At 42.6% G+C, this 12,208-nt stretch overlaps 1 protein-coding gene across 1 annotated transcript in view; it reads left to right on the top strand.

Moving 5' to 3' along the window:
- The window catches only part of LOC112257875 (dehydrogenase/reductase SDR family member 11), a 40,507-nt gene extending 28,997 nt beyond the window's left edge, over positions 1-11,510 (top strand). Inside the window, exons 2-7 of the mRNA XM_024431799.2 lie at positions 2,965-3,174; positions 8,925-9,019; positions 9,236-9,365; positions 9,595-9,687; positions 9,795-9,860; positions 10,602-11,510. Of these exons, the coding sequence (XP_024287567.1) occupies positions 2,965-3,174; positions 8,925-9,019; positions 9,236-9,365; positions 9,595-9,687; positions 9,795-9,860; positions 10,602-10,643 (636 nt within the window). The 3' untranslated portion in view covers positions 10,644-11,510. The remainder of the gene's footprint in view (positions 1-2,964; positions 3,175-8,924; positions 9,020-9,235; positions 9,366-9,594; positions 9,688-9,794; positions 9,861-10,601) is intronic.
- Positions 11,511-12,208: the final 698 nt, after the last annotated feature.

Raw genomic sequence — 12,208 nt, 5'->3', positions numbered from 1 at the left:
TTTTGGGGGTGTCAGAGAAAATGTATGGAGTAAAAAGTACATTTTCTTTAGGAATGTAGTAAAGTAAAAGTAGTCAAAAATATAAATAAACTACAGATACCCCAAAAAACGACTTATGTAGTACTTTAGTATTTTTACTTAAGTACTTTACACCACTGGTATTTTTCAATAAGATCATCTTTGAGAACTAACAATCCCCAAAATAAAAACTAGACAGTCTGTGGCCAACCACCATTGATTTTGTTATAATGTTTGAGTCACTGAGATCGCATAAGAACACGGCAAAAGCCATGGCAAAATGTGTAGAATTGCAGGAAATTAGCTTTAAAACATACTTTTTTTCTCTTCTCCCCATGACATGTTTTGTGAAAGTAGTGCGTACAGGGATGCTAGCTAATTAGCTCGCTATCATTACCTGAGTGACGATAGCTAGCTAGCCAAGTGAGCGTGTGAAATAACAATTGCTGACTTGGTGTCTAAACCAATTAACTTGAGGTAGAAATGTATGGCTAATTTGAACTTTTACAGGGGAATGTAAAATGGATATTGCTTCAATGATGGGGTGAAGAAACAGCACCGCTTGTGTTATTCCAGACAAACCGAATAGGGGTTTAGCTCAGAGGTTGCCAGCCAGCTAAGACACTCGACAGTTCAGCTAGCCAACTCCGAACAGTGGGAACCGATGGAGAGCTAGAGACCACGAGTAGAAGTAAGTAACAGCACTAATTGTGTGTAGGCCAGATACCAGCTATACTCTTATCTATCCGACAACAAAAACTGCTGCTAACTGAGGTAACTTCACTCGGTAAAGTGAAGCCGAATCCCTGAAAATAGAAAGGAAGCCACTCAACGCTCCGTGGAGTGGTAACCCACGTTGAAAAGGAGCAGTTCAGTTGAGAGGTAGTTTTCTGAAAACTGCTTAATGTGCTGGTCACCAAATTGACTTGTGAAGAATGAGGAAACCAGAGCATTGTGGGTTGCTATATAGGCAAGCAGTGCTTACTACACTGGAGTGACGAGTTGCATCAAATGCTACAAATATATATTGTAAGTCTTTTGGGGTTTTTTCAGTGAGTTAAATCCAGATGGACAAATCCATGCTTCAGCCTATTTATTTAAAGCTGCTATTCAGCGTCAGTTGAGATACAGGTTATAATGCTATTTAAGGGGAAATTATATTTCAGATGGTGTCAACATAATACAAATGTAATTAATTTTGGAGTAGAATGTCCTTTTTAAAAAGTCACCAGAAGTGAACTTCTCACAGTCGTATAAAAAAAAAAATGAAACATGGGGTGCACCCCCGTTAACTTTGCCACCGCTACTGTAAAAATCCTAGGGGATACACTGCACCCTCATATGACCCTATTTGTGAACTCTGTTGTGACATGTCTTTGTAAAACTAGAGAAATTATTCAATGTTCCATTCAAAGCTTACAAAAACCTTTTTAAATCCTGGATTCTGTGTGGAGATAATGCCTTATCTGTATATAATCCCAGTTAAATCACTGCTTCCCAGTCTTTGGCTCTCTAGGCCAGAGTTCCCCAACTAGCGGCCCATGGGCCGAATTTGGCCTGCGGGTCATTTTTATTTCCCCCACCCAAGTTTTCGGAACAAAAAAAATGTAATATTTTAATAATTTATTTAATTTATTGTTGGACATAAGACTGTAAAAAACACCTTCAAATCAGCCCCAGGTGGTTTTAATTTTTTAAAATCTGTTCCAAGGTATTCCCATGCATAAGAGATACTGTATATGTGATCGTATACAAATGCAAGCAAGGTTTGAAATGATTATGTTTTAGTCAAATATATCTGTCTGTGCTTCTTGCAGTCAATTTGCATTTGTCATTATTTGTAATTATATTCCGGTCCCCTGACCATCCACGCAAGAAAAAAATCAGCCCGCGACTGAATCTAGTTGATGATCCCTGCTCTAGGCTATATAGAATATTAGTGTGTGTACATGTGTGTCCCCACGTCACTCCATCCATGCCCTGTCCTCATGAGACTGAGTGCTCTCGTCCCAAATGTCACAGCACTTTGGCTCAAAAAGAGAGAGAGGAAGAGGCTGAGAATGCCATGCAGTCCTTGGCATCATCCCTGCCTGCCACTACTGCGGCTCCCCCCTCCCTAGACACACACACACTCTTCCCTCAATCCTCCCCTATCATTCTGTACTGAGAGCAGTCCAGACAGGGACATCATGTGATGGGTGGTTCTGTGCCCGGTAGGGGGATCTATGTCCAATCGCATCAGACAGACAGACCCTCCATCCTAGAAGCCTGCATTGAGGGAGGCTGACCTGATTGTGCTGGTTGGGCCTGGAGCAGGCCAGGGAGACAGGGACTGTGGCTCTCTATAGCTCCATGTTTAGTGGAGGAGTAAGGTTCATAAGGGTCAAGGGTCACTTTAGTTTTATAAGGGTCATCATGGTTAATAAGGGTCATTAACATATTGCTTATTTCCTTTAGCCAGACACTGAGTCTAAACAGAGATGTGTCCCTAAATGAAACTGGTAGAGTACCAATCATTTCTTAACAACAAGATTGCAGGTGTTTCTATAATCGAAAAATGTGTGTTCTTTGTTGATAAACTTCAGACAAGACTAGAGAATTTGTAATAGGAGTGCTGCTGCTGACTAGCCTGGGTTTTCCCTGGCTATCTTCCTTTTATGGAATATACCGGGATTGATTGTATGGTTGTGGTTCCTTTCGGCCCAGAGTGTGGGTGAATGGGTAGGGCGCTAATTTGTTTGGTGTTTTCTCGTGTCTCCCTTATTACAGCTCAAATCAGTGTGACAGATCAAATGTATTAGGCCTATTACTAATCATTTTAATTTCAGAAATTGTCAATCTAGAAAGTCCAACACATGTTATAGTCTGGAGTTTCTTAAATTCTCACATCACGTGTTTACCTGATTTGTGATCAAAGTCTTATCCCTATTTGTGTGACGTTTGTAGAAGCTGGCAGCCGAGTGCCAGAGCGCGGGCTACAGCGGCACGCTGATCCCCTATAAGTGTGACCTGTCCTGTGAGGAGGACATCCTGTCCATGTTCTCTGCCATCAAGACACTGCATCAGGGGGTGGATGTGTGTATCAACAATGCAGGCCTAGCCCATAACGAACCCCTGCTCAGTGGCAAGACCGACGGCTGGAGGAACATGATCGATGTGAGTGGACAACACACACACACACACAATGTACATGGGTTTTCACACACACATACACACACACAGCCTATGTACCATGTCTTTCCAATCAACAACAACTGTAACAACATAGTAACTACTGTAACTGTGTGCTGGGCTGTCATACAGTTGTTACTCAACAACTGAACTGCTGTACTTAAGTGTAGCAACCATAGCTAAATAGAGAATAACTGTGAAAAACATTTGGTTGTAGAGTAGAATCAGAATAATCTTTATTTACAAGTACAGTGCATTTGGAAAGTATTCCGACCCATTAACGTTTTTTCACATTTTATTAGGTTACAGCCTTGTTCTAAAATTGATTTTTTTTTTATAAAAGAGTCCTCTTCAATCTACACACAATACCCCATAATGACAACGCAAAAACAGGTTTTTAGACATTTTAGCAAATTTATTCCAAATAAAAAAACATCCTTGAGATGCGTCTACAATATGATTGGTGTCCACCTGTGGTAAATTCAATTGACTGGACATGATTTGGAAAGGCACACCTGTCTATATAAGGTACCACAGCAAAAACCAAGCCATGAGGTTGATGGAATTGTCCGTTGAGCTCCTAGACAGGATTGGGGCGGCAGGGTAGCCTAGTGGTTAGAGCATTGGGCTAGTAACCGAAAGGTTGCAAGTTCAAATCCCCGAGCTGACAAGGCAGTTAACCCACTGTTTCTAGGCCGTCATTGAAAATAACACTTGCCTAGTTAAATAAAAATTGTGTTGAGGCACAGATCTGGGGACGGGTACTAAAACCTTTATGCAGCAGTGAAGGTCCCCAAAAACACAGTGGCCTCCATCATTCTTAAATGGAAGATGTTTGGAACCACCAAGATTCTTTTTAGAGCTGGCCGCCCAGCCAAACTGAGTAATCAGGGGAGAAGGGCCTTGGTCAGGGAGGTGACCAAGAACCCGATGGTCACTCTGACAGAGCTCCAGAGTTCCTCTGTGGAGATGGGAGAACCTTCCAGAAGGACAACCATCTTTGCAGCACTCCACCAATCAGGCCTTTAAGGTAGAGTGGCCAGACGGAAGCCACTCCTCAGTAAAAGGCACATGAAAGTCCGCTTGGAGTTTGCCAAAAGGCACCTAAAGGACTCTGACCAAGAGAAACAAGATTCTCTGGTCTGATGAAACCAAGATTGAACTCTGGCCTGAATGCCAAGCGTCACTTCTGGGGGAAACCTGGCACCATCCATACGGTAAATCGTGGTGGTAGCATCATGCTGTGGGTGTTTTTCAGCGGCAGGGACTGGGAGACTAGTCAGGATCGAGGGAAAGATGAATGGAGCAAAGTACAGAGATCCTTGATGAAAACCTGTTCCATAGCACTCAGGACCTCAGACTTGTGCGAAGGCTCACCTTCCAACAGGACAACAACCCTAAGCACACAGCCAAGAGAATGCAGGAGTGGCTTCAGGACAAGTGTCTGAATATCCTTGAGTGGCCCAGCCAGAGCCTGGACTTGAACCCGATCGAACATCTCTGGAGAGACCTGAACATATCTGCAGTGACACTCCCCATCCAACCTGACAGAGCTTGAGAGAATCTGCAGAGAAGAATTGGAGAAATTCCCCAAATACTGGTGTGCCAAGCTTGTAGCGTCATACACAAAAAGACTTGAGGATGTAATCGCTGCCAAAGGTGCTTCAACAAAGTACTGAGTAAAGGGACCAAATATTTATGTAAATGTGATATTTCATTTTTTTTTTGTATACATTAGCAAACATTTCTAGAAACTTGTTTTTGCTTTGTCATTATGGGGTGTTGTGTGTAGATTGATGAAAAAAATTGCATTTTAGAATAAGGCTGAAACGTTTAAAAAAATGTGGGAAAAGTGAAGGGGTATAAATACTTTCAGAATTTGCCCTAGTGAGAAGGTTCTGCCAGCGATAGACACTTTACAAACTGAATACAGACAAGTTCACATAGACATCGTACAGATTATACAATATTGGAACGATAAACATAAAACTATACTATAGTCTGATTACAGTGGGAATATATAATTTACAGAGGGGAGATAGATATAATATATAAGCAGAGGGAAGGATGCTGCCGTGGCGAATAAAGACAGTGTTATGCATCGGTGTGATGCATCGTACAAAGGGTTTAACGAACCCACAACCATACAAGCTTCCAGTGTGTGAGTACTTAAACATAGTAGGCCTGTTAGAAGCAGTGCCAACACACACACTCCCCCTGCTACTACACAGAGGCCCACTTGTAGAAGAAGCCAGGCATTATTTCCCTCCCATCTTTTATGCTAGGCCTTTTCTTTACACTAATTCATCAAACTCAAGACCATTCCATTCAAGCCACTCCGGCTGAGCCCTCCGGCTCAAAATGTAGTCCCATCCCTACAGAGGAGCTGAGCATTTCTAACGCCTGTCCCATCTGTTGGCATGGGGGCCAAGATGAATGTGTACGCTGTGTATATTTTTAGACAATGTAATCTGTGTGCTGTCCTTGTTTTGCCGTGCCACCCCCCACTATTTCCTTAGTTACACCGTTGGCGTCACTCTCAAAGTCACATGATGGAGGAGACCGGTCAGGTTCAGATGACACAATTTGACACAGTGACACACAATGACACGATCTCTACCTGTGTGACCAGCCAGTAACCAAACAGTATGTTATCTGAGGTCATTTTTGGTCTGTTGTCATTTTTATTTTATTTTTTTTACCTTTATTTAACCAGGTAGGCCAGTTGAGAACAAGTTCTCATTTACAACTGCGACCTGGCCAAGATAAAGCAAAGCAGTATGGCACAAATAACAACACAGAGTTACACATGGAATAAACAAACATACAGTCAATAGCACAATAGAAAAGTCTATATACAGTGTGTGCAAATGAAGTAAGATTAGGGAGGTAAGGCAATGAATAAGCCATAGTGGTGAAATAATTACAATTTAGCAAATAAACACTGGAGTGATAGATGTGCAGAAGATGACTGTGCAAGTAGAGATACTGGGGTGCAAAGGAGCAAATTTGTATAAAAAAAATAATAATAACAATATGGGGATGAGGTAGTTGGATGGGCTATTTACAGATGGGCTATGTACAGGTGCAATGATCTGTAAGCTGCTCTGATGCTTAAAGTTATTGAGGGAGATATGAGTCTCCAGCTTCAGTGATTTTTGCAATTCGATCCAGTCATTGGCAGCAGAGAACTGGAAGGAAAGGCGGCCAAATGAGGAATTGGCTTTGGGGGTGACCAGTGAAATATACCTGCTGGAGCACGTGCTACCGGTGGGTGCTGCTATGGTGACCAGTGAGCTGAGATAAGGTGGGGCTTTACCTAGCAAAGACTTAGAGGCCACCCACCAGGTCCTTTCTATTTTGGCATGTTATAGTTCTGGGGAGTAGATTGCAAACCCCCTTTGGCAGTCACAGAATTTTTGGTGGCAGAAAGACACGACTAGGACATCAGGGTTGGCGGAGTGTGCTAAAGCAGTGGGGGAAAAAACTTAGGGAGGAGGCTTCTAATGTTAACATGCATTAAACCAAAGCTTTTACAGTTACAAAAGTCAACAAATGAGAGCACCTTGGGAATAGGAGTGGAACTGGGGGCTAAAGGGCCTGGGTTAACCTCTACATCACCAGAAGAACAGAGGAGGAGTAGGGTACTGCTTAAGGCTATAAGAACTGGTTGTCTAGTGCGTTGGGGACAGAGAATAAAAGGAGCAGATTTCTGGGTGTGGTAGAATAGATTCAAGGCATAATCTAGTACAGTTACCAGGATCCAGTGGGTTTGGCGACGAATGTGAAGCGAGGGCCAGCCAACGAGAGCATACAGGTCGCAGTGGTGTGTTGTATATGGGGCTTTGGTGATGGATGGCACTGTGATAGACTGCATCCAATTTGGTGAGGCGGGTTGTAGGAAAGTATATTTAGTTCATAGATAGAAGTGAGATTAAGATATATACGAAAAAAGACCGGGTATTTACAAGGGATAAGACAAAGACAGATATCAAATCAAATCACATTTTATTTGTCACATACACATGGTTAGCAGATGTTAATGCAAGTGTAGCGAAATGCTTGTGCTTCTAGTTCTGACAATGCAGTAATAACCAACAAGTAATCTAACTAACAATTCCAAAACTACTGTCTTATACACAGTGTAAGGGGATAAAGAATATGTACATAAGGATATATGAATGAGTGATGGTACAGAGCAGCATAGGCAAGATACAGTAGATGGTATCGAGTACAGTATATACATATGAGATGAGTATGTAAACAAAGTGGCATAGTTAAAGTGGCTAGTGATACATGTATTACATATTTATTTTTTTATTTATTTTTATTTCACCTTTATTTAACCAGGTAGGCTAGTTGAGAACAAGTTCTCATTTGCAACTGCGACCTGGCCAAGATAAAGCATAGCAGTGTGAGCAGACAACACAGAGTTACACATGGAATAAACAATTAACAAGTCAATAACACAGTAGAAAACAAAGGGGGGAGTCTATATACATACGTATGCATATGAGATGAATAATGTAGGGTAAGTAACATTATATAAGGTAGCATTGTTTAAAGTGGCTAGTGATATATTTACATCATTTCCCATCAATTCCCATTATTAAAGTGGCTGGAGTTGAGTCAGTGTCAGTGTGTTGGCAGCAGCCACTCAATGTTTGTGGTGGCTGTTTAACAGTCTGGTGGCCTTGAGATAGAAGCTGTTTTTCAGTCTCTCGGTCCCAGCTTTGATGCACCTGTACTGACCTCGCCTTCTGGATGATAGCGGGGTGAACAGGCAGTGGCTCGGGTGGTTGATGTCCTTGATGATCTTTATGGCCTTCCTGTAACATCGGGTGGTGTAGGTGTCCTGGAGGGCAGGTAGTTTGCTCCAGGTGATGCGTTGTGCAGACCTCACTACCCTCTGGAGAGCCTTACGGTTGAGGGCGGAGCAGTTGCCGTACTAGGCGGTGATACAGCCCGCCAGGATGCTCTTGATTGTGCATCTGTAGAAGTTTGTGAGTGCTTTTGGTGACAAGCCGAATTTCTTCAGCCTCCTGAGGTTGAAGAGGCGCTGCTGCGCCTTCTTCACGATGCTGTCTGCGTGAGTGGACCAATTCAGTTTGTCTGTGATGTGTATGCCGAGGAACTTAAAACTTGCTACCCTCTCCACTACTGTTCCATCGATGTGGATAGGGGGTGTTCCCTCTGCTGTTTCCTGAAGTCCACAATCATCTCCTTAGTTTTGTTGACGTTGAGTGTGAGGTTATTTTCCTGACACCACACTCCGAGGGCCCTCACCTCCTCCCTGTAGGCCGTCTCGTCGTTGTTGGTAATCAAGCCTACCACTGTTGTGTCGTCCGCAAACTTGATGATTGAGTTGGAGGCGTGCGTGGCCACGCAGTCGTGGGTGAACAGGGAGTACAGGAGAGGGCTCAGAACGCACCCTTGTGGGGCCCCAGTGTTGAGGATCAGCGGGGAGGAGATGTTGTTGCCTACCCTCACTACCTGGGGGCGGCCCGTCAGGAAGTCCAGTACCCAGTTGCACAGGGCGGGGTCGAGACCCAGGGTCTCGAGTTTGATGACGAGCTTGGAGATGTCGAGCTTGGATATGAGGTGTAATTTCACAAGGGGCATTGGCATTGACACTGTGGAGGACAATAACTACAGTCTTATACACCTAGACAGACTATATTTTTGTTTGTGAAAGCAGATACAAGTGCAAGTATTTGACTGAACCTCTCCTATAGGTGAATGTCCTGGCCCTGTCAATTTGTACCCGCGAGGCCTACCAGTCAATGAAAGAGCGGAATGTGGACGATGGCCACATCATCAATATTAACAGGTAGACTACAGCTTCTTTTCAGCCTGTTAAATGCCTGTTATAACTGACATTTTATATGATTTAAGATTCTCTCAGATGATACAGTAAAGAGGGCCTACAATTTTACTCTTGGTTTTAGACAGAAGAGAAGTCCGAGGGATACAGGATAGAGGATGTATCACATACATGCCATTCTCACTTTCTCTCCTTTTCTCCCTCCCTCGCTTACTGCTATAGTATGGGGGGACATAGAATGGTACCTAGTGCAGATGAACACTTCTACTGTGCCACTAAATATGCTGTTACTGCTCTAACGGAGGGGCTACGGCAAGAGCTGCGGGAAGCAAAGACTCACATCAGAGCCACGGTGAGAAGAGCAGCATTATTATTCTCTCTTTTTCATATGAATCTGACAACTGTCTTATACAATTATTAGATGTAATTTGATTGTTTTGTGGGTGTGTACGTACATATGCACGCTTGTGGTGTGTGTTCGTCCGTCCGTCCGTGCGTGCGTGCGTGCGTACGAGTGTCTGTCTGTGTATATGTACATAAACATCAATAACGAGCATGGTTTGTGCCTTCCTCTTCCATAGTGTATATCCCCTGGAATAGTGGAGACTGAGTTTGCCTTCCGGCACCACAACAGTGATCCAGAGAAAGCAGCTGCTGTGTATGAGAGTATAAAAGTAAGGCAGCTAGACTAGGAGTGTGGGTGGGTGGATGGGCCTACCTCTTCTCTCAATACAAACACATGAAGAAATGTTTGACTAATTAGCATTCTTTTCCTCTGCAGTGTTTGAAAGCACAAGACATAGCCAGTGCAGTCACATACGTTCTGGGCACCCCGCCTCACGTCCAGGTAATGTAGTGCTCTGTCTGTCGCTTGTCAATACTTGGCTTACTTATTTATATCTTGCCTCTTTCTCAAGTCAAGACTAACTCCTATTAGATAGACCAATGGTACTATACACAGAGTGTACAAACCATTTGGCTCTTTCCATGACCGACTGACCAGGTGAATCCAGGTGAAAGCTATGATCCCTTATTGATCACTTGTTAAATCCTCTTCAATCAGTGTAGATGAAGGGGACAAGACAGGTTAAAGAGTACTTTTTAAGCCTTGAGACAATTGAGATGGATTTTGTGTGTGCCATTCAGAGGGTGAATGGGCAAGACAAAGATTTAAGTCCCTTTGAGCGGGGTATGGTAGTAGGTGCCAGGAGCACAGGTTTTAGTGTGTCAAGATTTGTAACTATGCTGGGTTTCACGTTAAACAGTTTCCTGTATCAAGAATGGTCCACCACCGAAAGGACATCCAGCCAACTTGACACAACTGTGGGAAGCATTGACGTCAACATGGGCCAGTATCCCTGTGGAACGCTTTCTACACCTTGTAGAGTTCATGCCCCGACGAATTCAGGCTGTTCTGAGGGCAAAGGGGTGCAACTCAATATTAGGAAGGTGTTCCTAATGTTTTGTGCACTCAGTGTACATTGTCAATGGTCCTGACCTGCATAGTCTGAAACACCTCTTTTATAGAAGACATTCATGCAGTTTGTTGAGTTTGTTTGTGTATGTAACCCTGCTTGTCGGCCTCTAGATCGGAGATGTGCAGATGAGGCCAGTGGAACAGGTGTCATAGCAACCGAGCAGGAAGGAATCAGCTGAAGGAGCAGATAGAGCCATGGTGACGACTCCTTAGCGACCCCTGCCGGGCAACGACGAAAATAAACTAGTATTCAACTGGATGTGGAGTGAAGGGATCTGTTTGAGGAGGCGTGGAGGTGGCTGTGTGTGGTGGGGGGGATCTCTGGTGAGGAGAGGGTGGGCAGGTACTCTTAACCACCACTGAATTACTATGAGTGCTGCAACATGCTCTTTGGTGTATTGCTCTGAAGCCACTGCAAACTTAGGAGAGGAGGGTTGTTGCTCCTGTGGTCATATATTCTACCTGACCATCCTGACAGAGGGAAGAGTATGCCATCAATTGCATTTTTGTTTTTGTAAGTCATAATACATATCTGTTTAAAATGATGGAATACAACACTGCTATTCAATAAAGAATGATAATTATATATATATATATATTTTTTTGTATAGGTATTTTAGCTTTGATTATTGGTAGATGTGGCTGATATTCTGTACTCCCTAACCATAGACGCTCAATCCATTTCTACGGTCTTATGTTTTTAATAACAAGCAGATTTGGTTATCCTGGTATTAAGTCTGCTCGTATGTTTTTCAAAACCCATGTCAACCATCACTAATCAGAAAATGTGTATAAGGGACATTCAAGCACGATTACGCAACCCCATCACTTTGGAGCAAGTGTATTTCCCCACTCCCATATGATTTCAATTGTTTTGCACTTTGGATCCATTTGGAGGAGTATAAAGAAAACGCTGTCATCTTGTCTAGAGGAAGTAACTAACTTGTATACTCTCCCCAAGTGTGTACTTGTATGATATAGTAGATGTTTATCAATAAAAATGATTTAGGGATTGTCAAAGGTGGCTCCTTTTTGTGCACCATTATTTGTTTTGATCATGTGTTAAATCTTTTGATAGCAATTTACTGTCAATCTAAATAACCCTACAGTGTTAGTTGTTCTGTTAATTGAACAAATATAAACTAGATGGCATAATCTCAGACAGGTTTGTAAACAAAACCCCTCAGATTATAGGCACCACCAACTGGTGATCATAACTTGGCACACCCTTTGGCTCTTGAGTCAGTTGGCTTTTTATTTTGCGTTACATAACATGACAGACTTGTACAGTATGATTGTATATTGCCTACAATGACAATATTTACTGATTATTCTTATAATAAGTAGTATACCTATTTTAATCAGGCATAATTTCCTTTCAAACATATGTTGTTTAAAATGTTATGTAACATGCTCATGACTTTTCCAATAAATTGAGTCACGGAAAGTGACCATTTGTCAGATTGCAATGGATATAATACATAATATATAGCCTATAGGTCGTTTTCAATAAAACTTCACAATAACATTGTGCGACAGGTAGCATAATGGTTAGCGCGTTGGGCCAGCTAGTTCAAATCCCCGAGCTGACAAGGTAAAAATCTGTTATCCCAGTTATCCCACTGTTCCGAGGCCATCATTGTAAATAAGAATTTGTTCTTAACTGACTTGCCCAGTTAAATAAAAAAATAACTTCCCATTTTCAACAGCGTTTTTAA

The sequence above is a fragment of the Oncorhynchus tshawytscha genome, linkage group LG09, assembly GCF_018296145.1.
Source record: "Oncorhynchus tshawytscha isolate Ot180627B linkage group LG09, Otsh_v2.0, whole genome shotgun sequence".
Lineage (NCBI taxonomy): Eukaryota > Metazoa > Chordata > Actinopteri > Salmoniformes > Salmonidae > Oncorhynchus > Oncorhynchus tshawytscha.
The sequence above is the reverse complement of the archived record's forward strand: the minus strand, read 5'-3'. Positions and strand labels throughout refer to the sequence as shown.